Genomic DNA, 23,150 nt, shown 5'->3' with positions numbered 1-23,150 from the left:
AATGACCCTTCTGCACTATTGCCTGTGAATGTCACTGCCTCGAGATGAAATCCTCATCACACCTTGGTGGTTCCTGTACTTATGGCCTCTCCAAATCCCAGTTCTCCAGGTCTAGCACATCCAGGAAGCCTGCCTAGTAACTTCTGGCAGGTACAAGGCAGCTTGGTCGTGCCCTCACATTTGTAGACACCTGTGGCAGCTGTTTCCTGCCTGAAAAAAAGCCTTGGGTTTGCTTGGTGCGTTTTTCTGCATTCTCTAGCGACGTTATAGAACGTTCAAATGTGGGATGCAGTCAGTGTGGTGAGCATTTCTGTACTGGCTTCATTTGCACCCACACAGGACATTGCTTTTTTTGAAGTGTGCATGCCTACACAAAGCATAAAAGTGTGGATGCAACATACAGGTACTTGGAAACATGCAGGTATTCTCAATAGAGAGCCAGGATAAGCTCCAGAGAGGCAATCTCATAATTGCTGCCATGTGGTGTGTGTGGAAGGATCCATGCATAAACCAGTTTCAAAGGCAGGTTTGAATGTGGTACTCAGCCATCAATGACAAGACTATTTTGTTCCATCTAAAATTGCAAGGCAAATGGTATGGATTCAAATGATGCCCATGTAATTCTGACTGTCCTCCTGTTCTGGTTGCAGAGTGCAAGTAAAATAAGCAAACAGCAAATTCCACATGTCACCTAGGCAGTTGATTCCTTTGCTGAGCTATTATTACAGTAAGGGTGCTTTTCCTAAATTTACTATAAGGTAAATCTAAAATCACCTTCTAGTTTATTCATTGCTTGTTGTGTAGGAATGAAACTAATTACAAGAAACTATTGGACCATGTATCTTATCAGCTTAACTTGTGTCCTGACTACAGCCAGACAAATATGTCAATTTCACTTCCTCTCACTTCCTCATTTTTCTACTCTTAGTTCAGTTCTCCACACTGCCACACCAGCTTGCAAATAACCCTCATGAAAGTTCATCAGCATTTTAGCACAAATTTCTCCTTAATATACATGGGAAGTAATAGTACTGTTCTATTCTGCCTTGGTTGGACCACACCTGGAATACTGTATCCGGTTCTAGGTCCTACAATTTAAGAAGAATATTGACAAGCTGGAACGTGTGCAGAGGGCGACCAAGATTATCAAGGGTCTGGAATTCAAGCCTTATAAGCAATAGTTGAGGGAGTTGGATATGTTTAGCCTGGAAAAGAAGAGACCGAGAGGAGATAGCCATCTTCAAATATCTAAAGGGTTGCCATATGGAAGATGGAGCACTGGAAGGTAGGATTTGAACCAATGGATTCAAGTTACAAGAAAGGCGATTCTGACTAAACATCAGGAAGAACTTTCAGACAGTAAGAGCAGTTTGACAGTGGAACAAAGTCCCTCAGAAGGTGGTGGCCTCTCCTTCATTGGAGATTTTAAAGCAATGGTTGAACGGTCATCTGTCATGTTGAGATCCCTGCATTGCAGGGGGTTCTACAATTCTATGATTCCACAGAATATGGCCTGACACATGGGCTTCTGAGATCTTTAGAACTTGGAGGAGCACTTCTGCAGACTGCGGTGATCTACTGGGTTTATAAGGAAGGGAGGGAGAGTGACAGACAGACAGAAGATACACACACACAACTGGGGGTGGGGTTAGAGAACCAAATTAATCAAGGTGTTGGAGCACCTTCCCTATAGGAAAAGGCTAGAACATTTGGGGCATTTTCATTTAGAAAACAAGGGAACAGGGGCAGGGCATGACAGAGCCCTATACCATGGTTAACAGTGCATAGAAAAAAATAGAAAGATAAATTTTATCCATCTCTCATAATCCTAGAACCTTGGACCCCCAAAAGGTGTGAGATAGCCAAACAACAGTACTTTCACACAACAAAATAGCCAGCTCGTGGAATTCACAAACACAATATATAACAGCAACCATTTAGATTCTTTAAAAACTACACAAACAGAGGGGCCTATCAGTGTCCATTATCCATTGTACAAAAATCAAACCTCCATGTTCAGAAGCAGCAAGCATGCCTCTAAATACCAGATGTTGAGGACAAGTAACAGGAGAGGTCTCTTCCCCCTCTGCTGCGATTGTAAGCCTGCCAGACTACATGGCCCTTTGGTGTGATGCAGCAGGACTCGCCTTGTGTCCTTACGACTGACACAGCCATTCATTCAGAAAGGGTTTCCTCTTCCTGTCTCCCCCCGCCTCGTCCCCATCTCCTTTATCCTGCCTTTCTCTGAGCCCAGGCAATTCTTCCCAAATGTATGTGTAATCGGGGAGAAAAAAATCTAAGCTAAAATGAAAAGTTGCCAAGGGGGACGAATAGATAGAGGCGGGGGGTGAGGCGGGGCCACGTGACGGAGCAACAGAGGCCTAGTTAGCGTGAGCTGTCACTACGAATCGAGGTCAGCTCATCTCAAGCTCACTCCTAATGATCTTGGGGAAGAGGATGAGGGGGGCGGGGGGAAACAGCAGACAAAGGAGGACCTGACCACAATAGCTGCCCAATAGGTACCGCTACTCTGACGGGGAGGCTTTCAGCACTCCTGGTCTCCCAAGACCCCTTTGCTGCATGAGAGTGATTTGCTTCTCTTGTACGGCTGAAGGGACCTGAGGAAGCCTCCCTGAGGATCTCTGTTTTTCCACAATTTGAAAGAGACACAAGGAATCCAATTATGGCTCTGCTGCTGGCAGGACATGGAGCCCCAGCCCAGCCCAAACCAGCCTGGCTGCTCCTTTTCTCCAGAAACAAGACCGGAAATGGGATTACTAGAGGCGAGCAAGAGCAGCAAGACATGTCAGGGCAGAGAGGGCTTGAATTTGGAACGCCATGGCTGGGGTCCAGCCTAGTGAACAAGTCTCATAAGTTCTCTTTAGGGAAATGAGAGGGGCAGCGTCAGCCTCTGGGTTGGCCTCCATGCTGGGAATCTGGACTTCTTCCCAGATCTGGTTAATAGAGCAGAACCTGTTTCATTACAGGCACATGCACCTAACTCCATCCCCATCTCTAGGTAAACCTCCACTTTCAGACTCCTGACTGAAGGGACCCACCTTGGAATGGCAAATGTGCACTCCAGGTTGGGTTCCTGGTTTGGCCACCCACCGCTCTACTGTTTTTTCCACTCCAATAATACTCTTGTTTACTTTGTGATAGACTTATGATTTATTAAAGGTTATCATAACTTCTTATCAATAAGTTAGCATTAGGATTTATTGCTCACAAAGCACAAGGGGCACAGCCTCTGGGAATGTTGCATTACAGTCCGTTTTGCATTTCTTTTTAATACTGCCGCCTCCCACCTTGGCCCCCTTTGCAAAACAGATGCAAGGGCCAAACGGCGGCTCAAACCTGAAATATGCTATGGTATCCTGAACACCCACACCAAGGTTATCTCAGTATTCAAGGCAGGTATCACATTCCAGGATTTTGCGCATATGCTGTTTGAGAATGGGTGCAGAAGTTGAGCTTGGCTGAAACTTGAAATGCAGAATGGTGCCTTTCAGTGTTTTCAGCTAACGAGTGAAATCAGAGCTGTGATTGACAAGTGAGTTGCTTGGATACCAGGAATCCCTGCCTCTTCATCCCCTGCACATTTGAGCTCAGATACTCTCTGTTAAAGTTACTTTCTGCAGAATCTACCATTAAAGAATCCCCTCACTGCTGGAGGAAGAGGAACAGGAGGAAGAAGAAGAAGAAGAAGAAGAAGAAGAAGAAGAAGAAGAAGAAGAAGAAGAAGAAGAAGAAGGGCAGCAGCAGCAGCAGCAAACTGAATATTTTGCAAAGAGGCTTAAGCATCTCCACTAAGGACCAGACACTCATAAAGAATGTAATGGACAATTAACTTACAGTTCAACTGTATGAATGTCTACTCAGAAGTAATCTTTTTTATGTTCAATGGGCCTTAGCTCAAGGTAAGTGGATACAGGATTGCAGTCTGGGATTTCTTGTGGGAAAGGGGCGGAGAGGTTCATGATAACAGGGTCTGTTGTGCACACCAACCTGGGAGTAAGCTCACTTGATTATAGTTGGGATGTGTGCATCTAAACACACAATAATTGGTCCATGTTAAGATTGGTTGAAGCCTTGGAGGTGTACTATTTTCTCTTTTTTTAGGGGACGGGACAAAACATGCATAATTTTGGTTCAAAGAGGCAAAATTCTATGCCACAAAGTACAAATGTGATGCCTGTAAGTAAAAAAGCACTGTCGTCTTTTTCAGCCATTTTATATATCTCCTTCTGTATGTTCACAACAGCAATGTGAGGCATGTTCATCTGAGAGTTGGACCAAAGCAGGAGGTGACCAAAACCACAAATATGGGCCAGGCAGATATTAAACAGAGCAAGCCTTTTGTAGCATGGAACTATGGGGAAAATTTCACCTGCTGATATTCTGTCTGTTGGACACCTTATAACTTGTGTGTGACACTTGATTTATTTTTGAGAGCACCACACCCGCACCTACAACAGTGGATACAAATTTGCACGTGACATAAACTGTTTGCAAATTGTATGCAAAATTATTTCTTCTCTGGTAAGTGCAACAGAAAGCACTTAGGCTAGGCACAGTGCACCAGGCTCAGAAAATCTTGTTGGTACCCCTGGCTAGATGGACGAACGATCCGACCCAGAATAATATAAGGCCGCTTCCAAGTTCCTTAAAAAATGCAGATTTAGTCATTTCATACAAGAATTTGCAAATACATTTCATGCAGGGGTTCTGTTCCTGGCCCCCATGCGTGTCAGTTGAATGTCCCCATTCTGCCTTCTTCCAGGTCCAAAAGGACCCACACGTTGGTGATGACGCGTCAACTGGATGTGCCTAAAAATGGTTGCCACCTAACCTTGAATTCCACAAGTATCCCACAATATTTATCTTTAGAGAGCCAGCCTCCAAACCTTGATGAGAAAGTCTCCACCTCACCAACTGAATTTCTTTTATCTATACAGGTGACACCTGAAATGCAGCTTTACCACTTCCAATGCTTCACCCACCACTGAAATTCAGCAACAACTTGGCTCCCTGACATTTTGATAAAGGTTTCCGGCATTGCGCAGACCTAGAGACTGCCTGTGTTTCTGCGGTTCAGACTAGCGATTCACATAGTTTTTACCTTTTGTCAACCTCTCATATGCTTTCTCTTCGGAGATAGACAGGCTGGTGCATCGTTGCAACGTTCGTTTTAAAAGGCCGTGAAATCTGGGCTGCCAAGGACAGAAGCTGATGGGAAGTGAAAAGGTGCGCGGAAAGGAAGAGACAAGACAAAAGGCAGCTGGGAGAAGGAAGAGAGCAAGTGTGACACAGAAAAGGTAAAGGAGGAAGTTGAAAGGGAAGAGGAACTGAAAGGTAGCAGAGGGTCAGGCAAAACAACAGCGGTGAGCAGGAGATGGAGGGGACCACCTGACACATCCTCTTCTAATAATGTTTCTTCCTTGCAGGATTTTCTTCCTAGGAATGTGCAAAACCTGTCCTGTTGTTTTCGTAGATATTTATACCTTCCTGAATCCAGGCACAGCATGTTTGCCAGTCAGCTGCTACAGCAGGGGTGCAATTGTTCTGGGGTTTTGTTTGTTTGTTGTAAAATGGATCCCAACCACGGTAATGGACTACTTGTATAATCATATCCAAAATAGGCTTAAAGGGGCATTACAGTTCCCATTGAAAACTGCCGATGGAATTACAATGCCTGTCCTTGCTTTAGCCACAGTCCAGTAACACCATTTCACATACTTTGCATGCTTTAAAGGCCCATTGTTTGATATACTCATGACCGAATAGCAAAATGCGGAGACTTAATTGTTTTCCTCATGCTGGTGATGGTATATAAAACTCTAAAGAACGTGGGACCTAGTTACCTGTGAGAAGAAATAGCTCATCTTCTGTATCAAGACTGGCTTGCTTGGTGTAAAGGTAAAGGTAAAGAGACCCCTGACCATTAGGTCCAGTCGTGGCCGACTCTGGGGTTGCGGCGCTCATCTCGCTTTATTGGCTGAGGGAGCCGGTGTACAGCTTTCGGGTCATGTGGCCAGCATGACTAAGCCGCTTCTGGCAAACCAGAGCAGCGCACGGAAACGCCGTTTACCTTCCTGCGGGAGCAGTATCTATTTATCTACTTGCACTTTGACATGCTTCCGAACTGCTAGGTTGGCAGGAGCAGGGACCGAGCAGCGGGAGCTCACCTCGTCGCGGGATTCGAACCGCCGACCTTCTGATCGGCAAGTCCTAGGCTCTGTGGTTTAGACCACAGTGCCACCCACGTCCCTTTTTGCTTGGTGTAGCCACCTGTTAAACTGAGGTTTGTTTGGTGGGGGAGAGCCTTCCTGGTGGTGGCGCCCCAGCTTTGGAACTCCCTCCCCTGAGATATGACTGAATTTCCAGCACCAGCTAAAAGACCTGGTTCCTTGTTCAGAGACTTTGCTGGAGTCAGATTGGATGTTTATTGACTGTAATTTATCTCCCTTTGTTTTATGATGTTGCTTTTATGTGTATTTAGGAAAGTTGCTTGTTTGCTGCTATCGTAACCCAATTTTGCATTATTTTTCCTGAGATCAAGGAGTAGTTTTTCAGCTATGTTTGGATGCAACCAGACACAATTTTGAACAAAAATGGCAGGCCAAACTGTTCAAAACTGCAGCAATTTTGTATGAAGTTTCCTGAGATCAAGGAGGTTTTTGTCTGTCTTTGAATACAACTGGATGCCAGACTGAAACTTTCGAAACTGCACTGATTTTAACCACTTATATAAAACTGCACTGTTTGCTGTTGTTGTTTTTATTGCTGTTTTGGTTTCCTACAGTTCCTGAGCAACACTGAGTATGAGGCTGCTAGTATAATTTTACTGTTATCCTGGAATTACGATTGCAATGAACAGGATAGAAAGGTTATATATAATATAGTGCTAGTATTAACACAGATCAAACTGTCATTCAAAAAAAGGAGAAGAAATTTGGGCCTATGATATGCACAGTGAGTGCAGAGCAAATCTACTCTATTTATAGTGATGGTCAAGTGTTGGTAACAATTGTCAATAAATAGTCAAATTTACTGTAGAGTCACTCAAAGTGTGTAGGGTGGCTTACATCTCAAGACTTACTCATGCATATCTGACATGCAAAAACACAGACAACCGTATCACGTAGACCAGAATCTCTGCTTACACCACACGTGCAAATGATTTCTCTGTGCAACAGACTGCATTAACGTCAGCTGCTGTTGTGGTTCCAACAAACATGTTCATAACATTCATCCACGAAAGCAAAAATGCTTATTTTATTTTTGCTGGGGAAACGGGAGATCACAGAAATTTGCGGCAACCCTACATTTCCCTACAATGTGCTTTAGAACTGTGCCATTATATGAGGAGTAGGAAAAGCTGCTGTTTGGAGACAGCCACAGAATCCAAGAAACTCCTCTTCATTTTTGCATCAAGCCTGATGCTCAGAGGTCCCCCTGCCAAAGCCTCACAGTGAAACATCTGCTCCTTTGACCCATGTGGCTGTCGACATACCCAACTCCTGTGACCCTCCGGACGAAGGGCTCATGCGCACAAATCTTTCTTGCCCTGCACTTTCTAGGCACATGGCTGCACTTTCCCAGTTTCACATCTGAGCACCTTGTTGTTGTTGTTGTTGTTCTGCTTTCCCCTCAAAAACCCACTTTTCAATGCTTAACTGGAACAAACGGCAATTTGGGTTTCCTGCAGATTGCTGTTTGCTCTGATTCAGAATTAAGGAGTGAGTTTTCATGGAGGAAGCACTGGGGCATCCCCCCCCCCCAAAAAAAAACCCTGCAAGAGACTGAGCTATGAATCTGAAAGCCCCCAGTTCAAATCTTACCTCTTCCATGAATTTATACTCTTAGGCAACCCCCCCTGTTCTTACATATCCTCAGCCTCCCCCATCTACTGTGAGGGGGATAATACCATATTGGCCTGAATATAAGCCTCACTCCCCCCCCCCCAAATTCCAACCGTGAAAACTTGAAACGCAGCTTAAATTCGTGACCTTACAAAAATTGGCTTTTGTGATATCGCTACTGAAACAGACATACGGTAAAACGGAACAGGTGTGAGTGACTGTGGAATTTTAAAGGAGCGGCTTATATCCGGGTATTGTCTTTTTCACTTTCCCCCCCATTAATTTTAAGAGTGTGGCTTATATTCAGGCCAACATGGTAACATTGACTTATCTTATGGAGGTGTTGTAAGAATTACAGCTAGATAATGTATGGAAAGTCCTTTACGAATATTAAGTATGATGGTGATAATTTAGGGTGGTGTGAGACTCTAAAGGGCAAATACTGGCAATACACTTTGGTGTTTGAGTCATTACTTGAACAGAAACGCCAAACAAGACCAGGGAGACAAAACAGAGGTGGCAAAGCAAAGAATGGGGCTCCCCCAAAAGCACTCCTCACCTGACTGGCTGGTGCTAACATTGATGGCGGCGAATTGTGGAGCATCTGGGCTGAGCTCCGTCACGAGGTTGACCGCCTGGATCTCAAAGGTGTACTGCACACGGGTCAGGAGGTTGGAGACTTGCACCCGGCTCTCTGTCAGCCCCACCTGGCGGGGCTCAAACTGGACGCTGTCCCCGCAACGAACACAAGGCCCCGGGGAGCCTGTCGGGCACACCTTGCAGATGACGTTGAAGAAAACATCCTTTCGGCCACCCAAGTCCCTTGGGAGGCGCCAGGTCAGGAGGACGTTGGATCCAATGATCTCATAGCTGAGGTCACGAGGGGCAGATGGGGTGCCTGCAAGGAACGAACGCAGAGAGTGAGACCCTGAGAACTGAGGAGAAACTCTCCCCCATGCAAAAAGGCAGCTGCAGTGTTTCAGAGGGTTCACAATGCACTTCAAGAAATAAAGGGGGAAGTCTTTACATTTCTTAATACTACAGTGGAACCTCGGTTGTCGAACGCTTTGGAAGTTGAACATTTCGGCTTTCAAACGCCGACAACCTGGAAGTGAACGCTTCTGTTTTTGAACGCAACTCAGAAGTCGAACGGCTTCCGAGGCGCGTTTCTCCATTTTTTCAATGGATTTTGCCAACTGGCAATTTTACCTCGGTTGTCGAACATTTCAGAAGTCGAACGGTCTTCCGGAATGGATTACGTTTGACAACCGAGGTTCCACTGCAATTGTTTAGGACAAAATTTTATGGTGCGTCTAGCCAAAGCAGACTCTCCACGTGTGAGGATTTTATTTTATGGTATTTTATTTTTATTTTTATTATTTTGTGGAGGGGGTGTGCTAAAAATTGTGGGCCCTGACCAGCAGCCTCATGGACAATTTCTGCTGCTAATGATAAGCCTCTTCCCCTCAAAACTGCCTTTCCCCTTTTAAAGGTAAAGGGACCCCCTGACCATTAGGTCCAGTCGTGGCCGACTCTGGGGTTTCGGCACTCATCTCGCTTTATTGGCCGAAGGAGCCGGCGTACAGCTTCCGGGTCATGTGGCCAGCATGACTAAGCCGCTTCTGGCGAACCAGAGCAGCGCACGGAAACGCTGTTTACCTTCCCGCCGGAGCGGTACCTATTTATCTACTTGCACTTTTATGTGCTTTCAAACTGCTAGGTTGGCAGGAGCTGGGACTGAGCAACAGGAGCTCACCCCATTGCAGGGATTTGAACCACTGACCTTCTGAACTGGCAAGTCCTAGGCTCTGTGGTTTAACTCACAGCGCAAATGCAGCAGTGGGCCGTTTCAGAACAATACTACAACTATTCCTATAGAGAGATATGGGTGAAGACACACCTTTTATTTCCACCAGAGCAGGAAAGGAAGGCTGGGGAATAGGGCTATGCTATACCGGTATTGAAATAACATTGTGATAAGTGTTTCAACAAGGCAATATACCGGTGAACAAAAGGTGGAGATTTGACAAGTTCCCAGGGGGTAGCTCAACTGAACCAATACTTTACAGATAATTTGCTGATAATTTGCAGGCACCTTGTCGCTAGCTTTGTTGGCTCTCTCGCTCCTTCCTCCTAACTGATAAGAAATAACAATAAGCCCTCACAGAAACCAGCAAACCCTTTCAGCTTCACCAGTATCTTTCCACTTAGAGCTCAGCTAATTCTGCAGAGCCTGCTAACAATCCAGGAGGAACTCCCCATGGCTAATAATCAAAGAGGCATGGTAAACAAAGTAAACAAAGAACTGGAAGGCACTTCTTTCTTCCCTCATACTCACCTCCACCAGTGGGGAAAAAAGGGGGGGTATTTTTATTTTCTGGTGGTCTTTATGTTGTTGGTTCCCCCTAAATAGCTTTCCTCCATATTAAAAAGGGTTATTTTTTTTTTATTTAAAGGAGTATCTTTTTGCTTGCTTGCTTGCCCTCCCTCCCTCTGATAAAAAGGGAAAGATTAGTAGGATGAGGGCTTGGGGGGGCGCTTCTGGGGGGGGGTGGAGGGGAGAAGATTTAGCTTGCTGTCTTATGCTGAAATGGGAGGTTGGGCACTATGTGAGAATGATGGGGAGGGTGTTTTTCGGTAAGCAGTGCAAGCAAATGCATGTCTACTCACAAGCAAGCCTTATTGAATTCAATGAGGCTTACTCCCAGGAAAGTAGAAGTTTAGTTGAACTCAGTGGGACTTATGCATGCACAGGTTGTACTTAGGCCTCTGAGTGAGGAGGCAGATGCAAATTGACTAGTAAATCACTTAAACTACTCAAAGTGGTTGAAAATATATTAAGCATTTCATATGGAAGTTTATTTAAAATTTTTCTAAATCTACTCCTCCATTACATTTTAAGGCTCTTCACCACTGCGGGGAGGCCCTCTGCCACCACAGATATATATTGTGATATATCGATATAATGCCATGTTTACCTAGTGATATATTGTGATGTTGAAAACCAGATATCGCCCAGCCCCACTGGGGAACATGGGTGACACTGATGGAGGAAGCTAAGAGCATTTTCCAACAGCGATGCCCAACCAGCTACTCTCCTTGGTGGCCTTTCATGGGTGGGTCAGCGGGTGGGGCAATGGAGAGAGATGACTTCCTAGAAATAGCCCTGGAATCAGATGAAATTAAGCAGGGGGCTGCATCTAGCATTTAGGCCGAAGGGTAGTAGCCACAATAATGAAACGAAGCGAAATCTCCATGTAGAGAAGCAGCATATTCTTCTGGTTATTCAGAAGGAAAGGCTGTTTCCAATATAGCCTGAGTATCAGTTGCTATATGTTCTGCCACGGACAGGCACCATGGCATTCAAAATGAAAAATCCTTCATGGATGATTCTGTGTCTCAAACACTGCCAGATACCTCCCTAAAAGAAGGCAGATAAACAGCAGTGTGGGGAGGGGCGAATCCCAGCAGCTTTCGGATAAGGAATCAGCTACTGTTCTCGGTCACACAAAATTGCATCTTCTGTAAAAACCTTTCCCATGCCTGTGAAGGAGTGAGTCCCAAAGGATGTCCATTGAAATATAGCCCTGAATAGAATTGGACAGGAGCAAGGAAGGACTTGAGGCCATGGACAGATGGGAAAGGGGCACAGAAGAGCTAAGGGGAATAAAGCCAGAACAGACCAAATTTGGGGCCAGGACAGAGGGATAATGCCCAGGAGCTAAAAGGAGGATTGCAGGAAGCAGGGGCCAATGGAAAGAAGGTTTAAAGCAAACCCACTTGCTCCCAGGTACTTACTGGTACAGGGGGTGTCAGAGGTGTCTGAAGACGAACGGTAGTATCGGGTCAGGCAAGCACATTCACTGGAGCCTGGTGTGGAAGAATAGCTGTGGGCAGGGCAGGGACTGCACGGTGCATCTCCCACCGATGCTTTGAAGGTGCCAACGGTGCAGGCTAAAGATTAAAAAAAGAGGGAGAAAAGGGGATTAAGCTATTAAACCTAAGCAGGTCAACTACCATCCTTCTGTTTCCCAGCCTATCAGCAAACAAAATTCACCTTACCAATGGATTGGTCACAGGGAGCCCAACTGAACCTCCAGCCTGTCAGTGTTCAACTGGTAGGTCACAGTTAATATATCAAGTCAAGGAAGCTATTAAGAGGGAAGAAGACTTCCTTCCAAAAATGGAAACCTTGTCGAAGTGAGGCAAACAAGGAAGAACAGAAATGCTGCTGAATAAATGCATGTAGACAATAAGGGATGCCTTAATATTTATCTTAATATTACTTACCGGTACTTAATATTATCATCTGTGCGGAGTGTACACCTGGGCTTCCAGTCCTTCACCATATATCCCTATTATAGGTAAAGGTAAAGGTACCCGTGATCATTCGGTCCAGTCGTGACAGACTCTGGGGTTGCGCGCTCATCTTGCTTTATTGGCCGAGGGAGCCGGCATACAGCTTCCGGGTCATGTGGCCAGCATGACTAAGCCACTTCTGGCAAACCAGAGCAGCGCATGGAAACACCGTTTACCGGAGCGGTACCTATTTATCTACTTGCACTGGCGTGCTTTTGAACTGCTAGGTTGGCAGGAGCAGGGACCGAGCAACGGGAGCTCACCCCGTCGCAGGGATTCGAACTGCCGACCTTCTGACAGGGAAGCCCAAGACTCAGTGGTTTAACCCACAGCGCCACCTGTGTCCCTTTATCCCTATTATATTTGGTATTAAAATGTCTACATGGCCTCCTGACACGGCTGGCCTGCATATGACTTGAAGTCTGAAGTTCCTAGTTAGTTTTCTCTGTCGGAAAAAGTGGAAGCTGGAGTTTCTGTCAAACACACAATATCCTATTGTCTGCATAACCAAAGTTTGCTTTAACAGAGGATACAGTTTGAGAAAGAGAGACTCTCCTGGCTGCTCTTGCAAAGTTGATTGTGATGACTTTTTTAAAAGAGCTTTCTTTCCTTAGGTCAAGTACTGAGCTAAGGTGCATTTGGAGAGAAGCAATGTGAAGCTAGGAAATTGCCGTAAAACTAGTTTTCCAGCTATTTAAATAGTTTTGAAACACTTTCACTTCATCGTCCTATTAAAATGTAAAGATACCCATCAGCAGAATGTATTGTTCAGGCTTTTTGCTGAAGAACACATCTCCTCTTTATTTGAAAGCTAGTCTCCTCTGAGTTTATTGTTTGTTCCCAGCAAGCTCACGTAGGTAATTTTAATATGTAACCTGAAAGCTGACTCATGTCTTCCAAACCAGGATATATATCTAAGCATTCCATGCCAGAAACATGGGGAGCTGTGCACTGTATTTCTCAGCAATGTAGCCCATAAGGCAAACACAGCTTTAACTAATCACCAGAAGTCTCTACCTGTATGCTTGCTTGTGCATATGTCTTTCCGTAAGTAGGAACACTGTTGCAAGTTCAGCAACCTGAAACAAGCTACACCAGGGTTTCCCAAATGCCAGCTGTTGTTGGACTACAACTCTCATCATCCCTAGCTAACAGGATCAGTGGTCAAGGATGATGGGAACTATAGTCCAACCACAGTTGGAGACCCAAGTTTGGGAAACCCTGTCCTACACTGAAAGAGCATCCCATTCCTTTCTGACAATAAGTATCCCATGGCACACCTAGAATCCATTCACATCTGCATATGCTGTGCACATGCAGGATTGAACATCACCGTGTCCTAAAATAAGTAAGATGCAGGAAAAGATTATGCAATGTTAAATATTTATCTAATGTGCAATAAATTCTCCCTCTAATAGTTGTGCCTTCCAAGTTAAGTCCACAATCCTTACTTCTGCGTTCATTCTTCTGGTTTCTGGGAACAAGGTTCAAGCTGAATTTCTACCAATTTCCTCAGGTGTAAGTCCTACTGACTGTGATCAGATGAGGTTAGTGCCTGTAAGGCTGCACAGCCTAGAACTTAGATTTTGTGGGGCAGATTTCCCTTCATCACTATATGATGTCGCTTTTTTGTTCTTAAAAAAAAAATTAATTAGTTTTTGCTAAATGCAATGTTTTAGGGTGAAAGGAAACCAAATCTAGCCATTCCTGAAAATACCAATGGGACCAACATTCTGAAGTCCCCAGAATTCAAAAATATCAGCGGCAAATACATTAATTGTGCTGTCAGAAGCTGTCATTGGTTTTGCTCAAGGGGATTCAGAATATGCACTGGAGTTCAGAATCTCAGGGTGATTTACAGGCAGAAAAAAGGTTTTAACTTTGCAAGGTATCTTCAATACCCCACACTTTTAAGATGGGGTTAATTTCCCTCTTGCCAAAACAAAGCCAGTTTTGCAAATGTTGCTTCAGGAGAAAAGATCAAGCTTTCATCTTTTTTCCCCCCTTAACTGCTGCATACGTTTTCTTTTTTTCATAAGGGGAACATGATTGAGAAGGAGGAGAAAAGACTGGAAGAACAGGAACGCAAAGGAAAACATTTTTCTAGAGTCAGCAGCTAGAAATGTTTCACAAATGCTGTGCCCTATTAAGATGGCAATTTACAGCACAACCAAACAGCTGCCTCCCATACGCCCAGATGGCACATCACGGAAGAGTCCCAGGACAATGATGTATAATTTTCTCCAGAAGAGCATCTCACACACACACACACACACACACACACACACACACAGGTGGTGTTTACATGTCACACTAAAACATGGCTTAGCGCACATGTGAGCAGCCCGTGGCCCAACTGGGGGCCCACCACCAATTAAATTCTCTGCCTAAGGGGAAGCCCAATTGTGATCGGAGTCACCCCAGTGCAGTTTCCTCCCCATGGAAATCATGTTTCTCTCAGCCCACCAAACAGCTGGGAGGAAGGCATGTGGAGAGTAATACTCAAACAGCTGGTTTGCAGGCTGGGCAGAGTATGGATGTGATGGGGAGGAATGGGCATGGAGGGATGACTCTCCCTTGTGCTTTCCTCCCCATCACAATGGAGTCTGTGTGTGTTGTGTAGGAGTGTGTGCTAGGAATAGAAGAAAAAGTCCGTTCAGTTCACATTCCAAGGTTTACTTATCAAATTTGCACTTTTCAAAACAATATGTGAAGTGAAGCACAGCTAGCCTTCAAAGTTCAATTTTCTCTGAATTTTGCAATGAAGTTCTCCAGCTAGGTAATGTGTAGAAAAAATGCATATGCTACTCTAAAGTGTGCATATATACTGAAACAATGCATTGTATTAGGGAATGTTGCTTTGGGGAAATGTGTATATTAGACAAAACCGCATCCCAAACTTTTTTTTTTTTACAGATAGGTAGCCGTGTTGGTCTGCCATAGTCAAAACAAAACAAATTCCTTCCAGTAGCACCTTAAAGACCAACTAAGTTAGTTCTTGGTATGAGCTTTCGTGTGCATGCACACTTCTTCAGATATCTTCAGGTATCTGAAGAAGTGTGCATGCACACGAAAGCTCATACCAAGAACTAACTTAGTTGGTCTTTAAGGTGCTACTGGAAGGATTTTTTTTTTTTATTAGGAGACTTTCATACTAAAATACTGATGAATTTCCATGCCCACTTTAAACAACAATTTTGCTTTGTGAATTGGAAATGTGAAGAATTGAATTTAAGATTGGCAAAATGGTAATAGTAGAGAAACCAAATTCACTCACCCTGGCATGTGTGTGTTATTGGCTCTGCCCATAGCTGGCTTTGGCCACAGGCATGAGTTGCTTCCCACCAACACATGTGGTTCTCCATGGCAAAAAGGACATCTGGTTTAGCAGACATGCATGTGCAGGAACAAGCTACAATAAGCCTCAGGCTCTCCTCTGGTCAGGGGAAGTTTGGAAGTGTTTGCTTTGCTTTTGGTCACCCATGATTTTTTGGATTGTCTACAGCAACAAACTGTCACTCACACTAACTATGATTAATTTCAGTTGAGTCAACTCCAAGACGCGGCTTCTAAGGATGGCTTTGTGAAATTAGTCATAGTTAGTGTTAGCCACAATATTAGGCCCAGAAGAAACAGCGAATAACTAAAGGTGGTAGATGAAGAATGTCAGATAGTTGGGGACTTTTGACTGTTATTAAACTATTAAGTTGAATTGTCCATGAGTAGGATCTGGGTAGTTTTTTTGGAGCAGAATGGGTGTTACAGTTATAGACTGCTGCTGTCACAGAATATGTCTGCTAATGCAACGGACTGTTTTATCAGTTTAATTATGTTTTGAGTGGTGTTTTGCTGTACTGTAATATGATTTGGTGATGAGCCTTGGCTAGCTAGTAAAGTTTTCAGATTTGAAGCTCTCAGGGCTCCAAAAGAAGAACCAAAATTTCCAGGTGAGGAGCCAGAAATAAGGGAGCTGCCCACTTTCTGCTTGGCTTAAATGGGGCTTCTGCTAATAGCTCTGCACTCTATGCTCACCAATGGCACATACCAGGTGCCAATTCCTTCACCCACCAGGAGAAATTCGGCTACACCTTTACTCCACCAGTCTCTACCGTCTGGTCTTACCAGTTCTGCTCTTTAGCTCCCATGACAGTACTCTGGTCAGGGGAGAGAAATCCACATGCAGAAAAAACAATGAGAAATGAATAGGATTTGGCAAAGAATCATGACCTTCTATATTTTGTTTATATCTCCCCTCGCCTTCCAGAAGTTCAAATACTGGGTTTTCCCTGCTTCCATTTTATCCTCACAACAGCCCTGTCAGATAGGTTAGGTTGAGTGACTGGTCCAATGACTTTCATGTCTGAGTAGGGATTTGAAACTCCAACCACTTCGCTCTCTTTTTAAACTGTATATCCCATTGACCACTCGTTTGGACTCAAAAAGCAGCTTCTATCTAAAACCGTCAATAGACTAAAGACCATTCTAGTCAGCTGATCAAATGAATGTTCACTGATAAACCATACAAGTTTGGGTCCATTAACAAACTGATTAAATCAGCAACAAACAAAAAATGTGTATGAGCAAACAACAACTATAAATGGCTTATGGTCAGAGGTGATGGGAATTGCAACAGAAACTGGCCACATCACAGAAAAAGCATCCCCACCCTCTCTCACAAGAATGCCTCTTTTAAAGATTGTGCTTCCCACCTGGAATTTCTGTAAATATTATTATTTACAAATAAAAATCCCAGCCCTTCAAACTAATCATTCAGGGACACCATGTTAGTCATCAGAATGGTTTTAATTGATCATCTAAATAATCAGTTATGGTTGCAAAGCTAATCCCATTTACCCAAGAGTAAGAACACTGGATTCTACAGGACTTACTTTTGAATAGACATGGTTAGGATTGAGCTGCGAGGCTTCATAAGCCTAAACATGTTTACTTGGGAGTAAACCCCACAGGACACAATAGGACTTGCTTCTGAGTAAACATGCCTAGGATTACATAGTCAATATTGCAGCCTTGATAAAACTGGTGGTGGTGATGGTGGTGGTGGGGAACACTTGGAATGTTAAAATCCAGTAGACCAAGACTAAACAAACAGTACAATAAGGCCAACCTTAATTACCTCTTCATAGACATGAAAGTCAACAAACATTTCTAGAAGGTGGAACAGAATCAGCCAAGGGGTTAGGCCTCTCTGGGAAGTGTCAATCACTCAAGGGGAGGGGGCACATGATTTGCTTGTACAAGCTCTCAAACTTTGGAAACTTATAAATATCTAAAGACATCTGGGAGTGAAGCAGATTTTTCTCCCGGTGTTCTTAGGAAATTCTTCCTAAGATGGCAGTTTCATATAGCTGTAGTGTAAAGCTCCAAAGATGAGCAATCATGACAGAAAAGGCCCATGTTTCCATGAGTAAAGGGGCCTTTTCTAGAGATCTTGGCATGAGAAGTAAGGGCGCAAGTGCTCCTTCAGTGATCACTAACTGATGGCTTTTTCACCTTAGATTCTTAGTGACTATTTTTACTGATGTCACCTCACTAAAGAGACAGGAAAGTAGGAAACAACTGTACCAGATTCAGCAATACCCTACCTGTGTCAATTGGCAGTGGGACGTACAAATGTCTCCCTCCCTTTTCATACCATATGCCAAGCGTGAAGAACCTGTGGTCCTCCATATGTTATTGGACTCCGGGTCCCATCAGACCCAGCCAACATGAGCAGTGGTCATGATTAATGGGTGTTAGAGGTCAACAACATGTGGAATATGACAGAACATGTGTGGTTCCTCATTCCTGATATATCTGATAATGGATCCTCCACAACTTTTCTAAGGTTGGGGTCAGATTCATGTTATTTCAGTGAGTTGAAGGTGGCATGAAACTGACATCGTTGCCCATGGCGGGGGCTCTCATCATCTTTGTGCCCATTGTTTGCATATTAAGTAGTGCTTCAAAAGCCCATAATACCTATTTCATTAGAGACAAAAAGAATAGATACTCAATGAGAATGAAAGCTCTACGAAACCTTCTTCAACTTTTGGATAGAACTGTCATCTGTCTCTGGTCTCCACAACCACATCTGGTATGAAAAGGATTTTTAGGTCCTCTTGGATGCTTGAGAATTTGATGTGAGCTGATCTGCCATTTCTGGACTTATAATGCTGATCAATTTCAGTGGCAATCCTAACTCCATTTACCTGAGAGTAAGCACCATCAAATTCAACAGGACTTGTGAGGAGACATGGTTAGGATTGTGCGGTTATGTTTTTCACATTTCCCATATCTTCCAATTAAGTTTCAATAGCAAACATAAGAATGGAAACATCTGAAAGCAGCATTAGACTGGAAACTGACTAATTTGCCGATCTGTAGTTACTCTCCAAAGCCAATTGATCCAAATATGGTGCCTATTACTGGACTGCCCACTGGAAGCAGCTGAAATGAAAATCCTCCTTAATTGGGCCATTAGCGGCTGAATGAAACTTGTTAATATTAATCCAAATTTTAAAAATGTTATTTCAATAGCGGCATACTGGATGAGGTCAAGAATAAGCCATGCAGCAGCAACAGAGCAATATATTTATTAGAACTAACCAACTCACAAGCTGTATTTTGAGTTTCCCAGAAGCTAGCTAATTTGCTGCTTTTAATTGTTTCTTATAAAAGCATTATGCTACTGGAGGTCGGGAGGTCTTTAGAATTCTACGCAAGGGCTGCCCATAAAAGGGCAGCTCTGCTGGGAAAAGTGACTCTATGAATCAGGCCTCTCCAATTTGGTGTTTTGAAGTACAACTCTCATCAGCACCAACCTGCATGGCCAATGATCAAGGATGAGGTCAAAACACCTGGAGGGCACCTGATTAGAGAAGGCTGCTAAAATAAGTACTCAGTAAGTGCTATTCATTCTTGCTGATTCCAGTTTTGTTTCACACACATTTTTTTCCCCATTAGTGCTAGACTGGAATTATATAATTGTATGGATTCAGGAAGCAAGTCAATCTACTGGTCAAAATTTAAGTGAACCATTTGTTACTTGGCAACCTGGAGACTCCACCTGTACGTTTAAATTCACCACAGCTTTCTCCCATTTATTCCCCCCCCCCCCCGGTCCTTATATCCACACATTTCACCTGCTGAAGCCAGCAGGACTCTCTGTGAGTAGGGGCAAAGACAGGCCTTGGAACTCTGGCTAGTGACAAATGGACAGCTGTAAGGGGGAATTTTGGGGTGACAACTCCATTTGACAGTTTGTATTGTAGACTTTCCCAGCAGACATAATCAGAGATGTTGCCCCCTTCTCCATACAGACTTTATGTGCATGTGTGCTTTTGTCCCCCCACGATTCACCCATGAAAATGGCGGGAGAGAACTGTATGCCAGGATACTGCCCCAAATTACATCCCACTATTTTAGCTGTACGCCGGCTCCCTCGGCCAATAAAGCGAGAGGAGTGCCGCAATCCCAGAGTTGGTCACGACTGGACCTACAACTACCTTTACCTATTTTCCAGGTTAACAGGGTTGCAAACAGATTTTTTCCTGAAAACCACTAAACCAGAAGTGACATTTATGCCATGCGGAAGATCGCATAAAATACAAAAAATTATCAGTAAGGGAACATCAAGAAAACCGGAAAGTGAACATTAAACATCAACATCATCATTTAGGATTCCCTGAATCCTTTGACTGTTTGAATTTAAATTTGCAATGTAATAAAAAAGATTTGACAAAAAAGAAAACCGGAAAGTGCTGTCAGAATGTATCCCAAATCAGATTTCTCTCCCACACATGCATACCTGCAATATATGTGTTTCAGACCCCGACCCTATTAATGAAGGGGAGACCTGCACTCCAAAAAAACCCCCCCACAAACTCCCTGAGAGCCATTAAGGTATTTTGTGAAGTCATTTCATGCAGTGCTCCAGACAATACCATAGTGAGAGAGACCACTTTGAAAGATCCAAGATGGCCCAACTCTGATCAATATTGTTCTCAAAACAAACTACCAGCCATACGTGCATTTGCATATTATAAACATGTTCCAAAAGTGAGAGGTAATATTAAAATGTGAGATCTCTATTTATTGCAACCTGAGAACACTTTTGATAGGAATGTGAGGCACCAGATAAAATTGTGAGCAGATTGCCAGTTGGCCACCCCTGACTTAAATAATATGTAGGCTTGATTCTACATTGATTTGACAACCATGAAGAAGAAGAAAACCCTTTGGCAACTATGCCAATACTTCCAAGTAGGGTTCTAGGTAGTTGCAAGCCCTAAAAACCAGTATTGCCCAAACTTGGGTCTCCAGCTGTTTTTGGACTACAACTCCCATCATCCCTAGCTAGCAAGATCAGTGATCAGTTAAACCAATGAGAGCACAAGAGGCAACTTATATCTGAGGATATAGGTACACATCTATTTTAGTAAGCTCAGAATGGCTGAAGAAGTTCTGTGCTGGTGCATCGTTCCTGAAGCTCAGAAAACAGGCTGTGATGGTATGGAAGGAGGTGGTAGAGGCAGCAATGATGTTGCATGTGATAATGCAAAATGGCAAGGGAAAAGCAGCTGCCTTTCCCTCTAGGCACTCCTAAACAGATGAAGAACGGTGCTTGAGATGAAAGCACAGCTCTGCTCTCCATACGCCACCCCATGTGACGTTTGCAGGAGAGTAATCGCCTCTGTGGACAAAAATCTACACACACACACACACACACACACACAAAAAAAAAAAAAAAACTGCATCCACCAGAACTTAATATGCATGCCTGGGCTTGTTTTCATTGCAGCCGTGATTCCCCTTCAAGGACTTACAAGTGGGCAGAGTACAGTTCCCACCCAGCTTCTGGCATAGCAAGCCAGACAAAGGATTGCTGTATAGAATTCAACTTCTACCCTCAGGTCCTCCCGCCGCCCATAGTCTTGCAGACAAATAAATGAGCAGACTATCTTTCATCCTCAAAGCATCGTCTGAGACTTCTCTTCGCCTGCCTACATCATGCAAGAAACTCTCTCTTGTCTAGAGGAGCCGCCCACCTCTCCCGCCTACCGACATTCCACAGGTAAGGGATCTGTATGATGCTGTTGCTTTGGGTCTCCTAAGGGAAGAGGAACTAGCCTCCTCCTCTCTTCCAGGGGAAGACATCCACATCTAGGCTTGCCACCTGGAGATCATTTGCATTTAAACATATGAGGGGAGACAGCTGAGGCTCCTTCTGCCTGTTTGGGAGCTGCGGCTGCTTCACCCCACGCATCATCAGCAAATTTAAAAGCTTGAGCTTTGAGCATCGCTCCTGGAGGCAAGTGGGCAAAATGAATCCATACAGCCTTTCCGTATGTATCCGTGGGCCACAACTTGCCATAGCTAAATTGGGGGGGGGGGGGGCTCAACAGAATTTTCACTGCACCCCAAAGCTGCAGGGGGGAAAACATACATTATTCAAACATGCAAAAGTGTGCTTAACTGGCATGGTCGTTGCAGGTCTCAGAATCCAGTTTTTCCAGGCCCATAATTAGGACTACCTTTGACTTTTCTACCTGTGGTTCAAAGGTCTGTTTCCTAACCATTCCCAGTTAAGGCTCCGGCTGACCTTTAAACACCACTAGCCTTTCAATGACCAGATTAGAATGGCTTTGCTCTGTGTTGGTATAAACAGGTTTTACAAGTTTTTACCTTGCATTTTCTTCCCATTGTCCCGAGTACACCGGCCAGGAGGCAGCTAACAAATGCTTAAACTGATAATAAATGAAAAATAGCACTTGTTTTATATCACTTTAATTAAGGCCGGTGTGCATGCGGCGGTGTTTTCAAGTTGCAGGCCCAAAGACTTTCTACTCTGAATGGCGCTACACATGAGAAAAGACCTGCATCAACGTGCCCCACTTGGGGTGCTTGGCTGACGGAAGTAACTCTGCCCTCCAGCCTGGCTTGTTCTTCTTTCCACCAATTTTCAGATGCAGTTCTCAACATCTAATGAAGACTAGTGGGAATGAGGGAAAGTAGGGCAAATTCATATGCCTGCTAGCTCTAAGTATGGTTATGTTTGGAAGGGAGTGGGAGAATCTAGTAAGAGCAGCTTAGAGTAGGCAGAAGGAGGTGGGAGAATGAGAACGGTTCTGGATAACAACAAGGGAAGACCCAGTTGTAAGAAACGCAGGGATGTCTCCAAAAATGGCAGCCCCATCTGAAGTTCATCCTCCTCTCCTCTAATCCAGTGCACAGAACAACTTATCTGCCATTCGACTGAAGTGCTTCTCCACCCACATCAGTGACTGACAGCCAATAAGGAGAACTGGGGCAGGGGATGGAGAAATAAATAATAGTTGGATGGAGCAAGCTTGTTTTCTGCTTCTCGGGAAGATAGGACCCAAACCAGTGGCTGCAAGGGAGGAGATTCCAACTGAACATCAGGAGGAACTTTCTGATGGTAAAAGCTGTTCAGAAGTGGAATGGACTCCCTTGGAAAGTGGTGGACTTTCCTTCCTGGGAGGTTTTTAAGCAGAGGTTGGATGGCCATCTGTCATGGATGCTTTAGCTGAGATTTCTGCATTAAAGGGGGTTGGATTTGATGACCCTCAAGGTCCCTTCCAACTCTACAAGCCTATGATTCTATAATTATATGAGGATACAAGTAATTCTCATTGTAGAAAAAGGAAAGAAGGAAGTGAGCACATACGAAGCGCCTGCTGGATCAGGTCAATCAATGGCTCATCTCATTCAGCATCCGTAGTGTGACCAACCAGATGCCTGGGGAAACATGGAACTGCTGTTTACAGTGGCAGCCCTGGGTTGATTATGGTGTCCAGTTTTGCCCAGAGGAAACAGAAAGAGTGCATCTCCTTAGTGTATCTAGGGACTGGAGGCTACTTCAGTCATTATTCAAACTGCAAACTTTAGGCAATGAATTAACTAGAT

General features: G+C 44.2%; 1 protein-coding gene across 5 annotated transcripts in view; it reads right to left on the bottom strand.

Moving 5' to 3' along the window:
- Positions 1-23,150, bottom strand: part of LOC310834648 (ephrin type-B receptor 5) — a 158,834-nt gene that overhangs the window by 30,298 nt on the left and 105,386 nt on the right. For all 5 annotated transcript variants that reach the window (XM_083718593.1, XM_083718591.1, XM_083718592.1 and 2 more), the window contains 2 exons: positions 11,664-11,819; positions 8,425-8,763 (listed from right to left, as the gene is read on the bottom strand). In XM_083718593.1, coding sequence (XP_083574719.1) covers positions 8,425-8,763; positions 11,664-11,819 — 495 coding nt within the window. The remainder of the gene's footprint in view (positions 1-8,424; positions 8,764-11,663; positions 11,820-23,150) is intronic.

The sequence above is a fragment of the Podarcis gaigeae genome (genome assembly GCF_964106915.1).
Source record: "Podarcis gaigeae genome assembly, chromosome: 17".
NCBI classification, from domain to species: domain Eukaryota; kingdom Metazoa; phylum Chordata; class Lepidosauria; order Squamata; family Lacertidae; genus Podarcis; species Podarcis gaigeae.
This window is presented reverse-complemented; position numbering and strand designations above follow the sequence as displayed.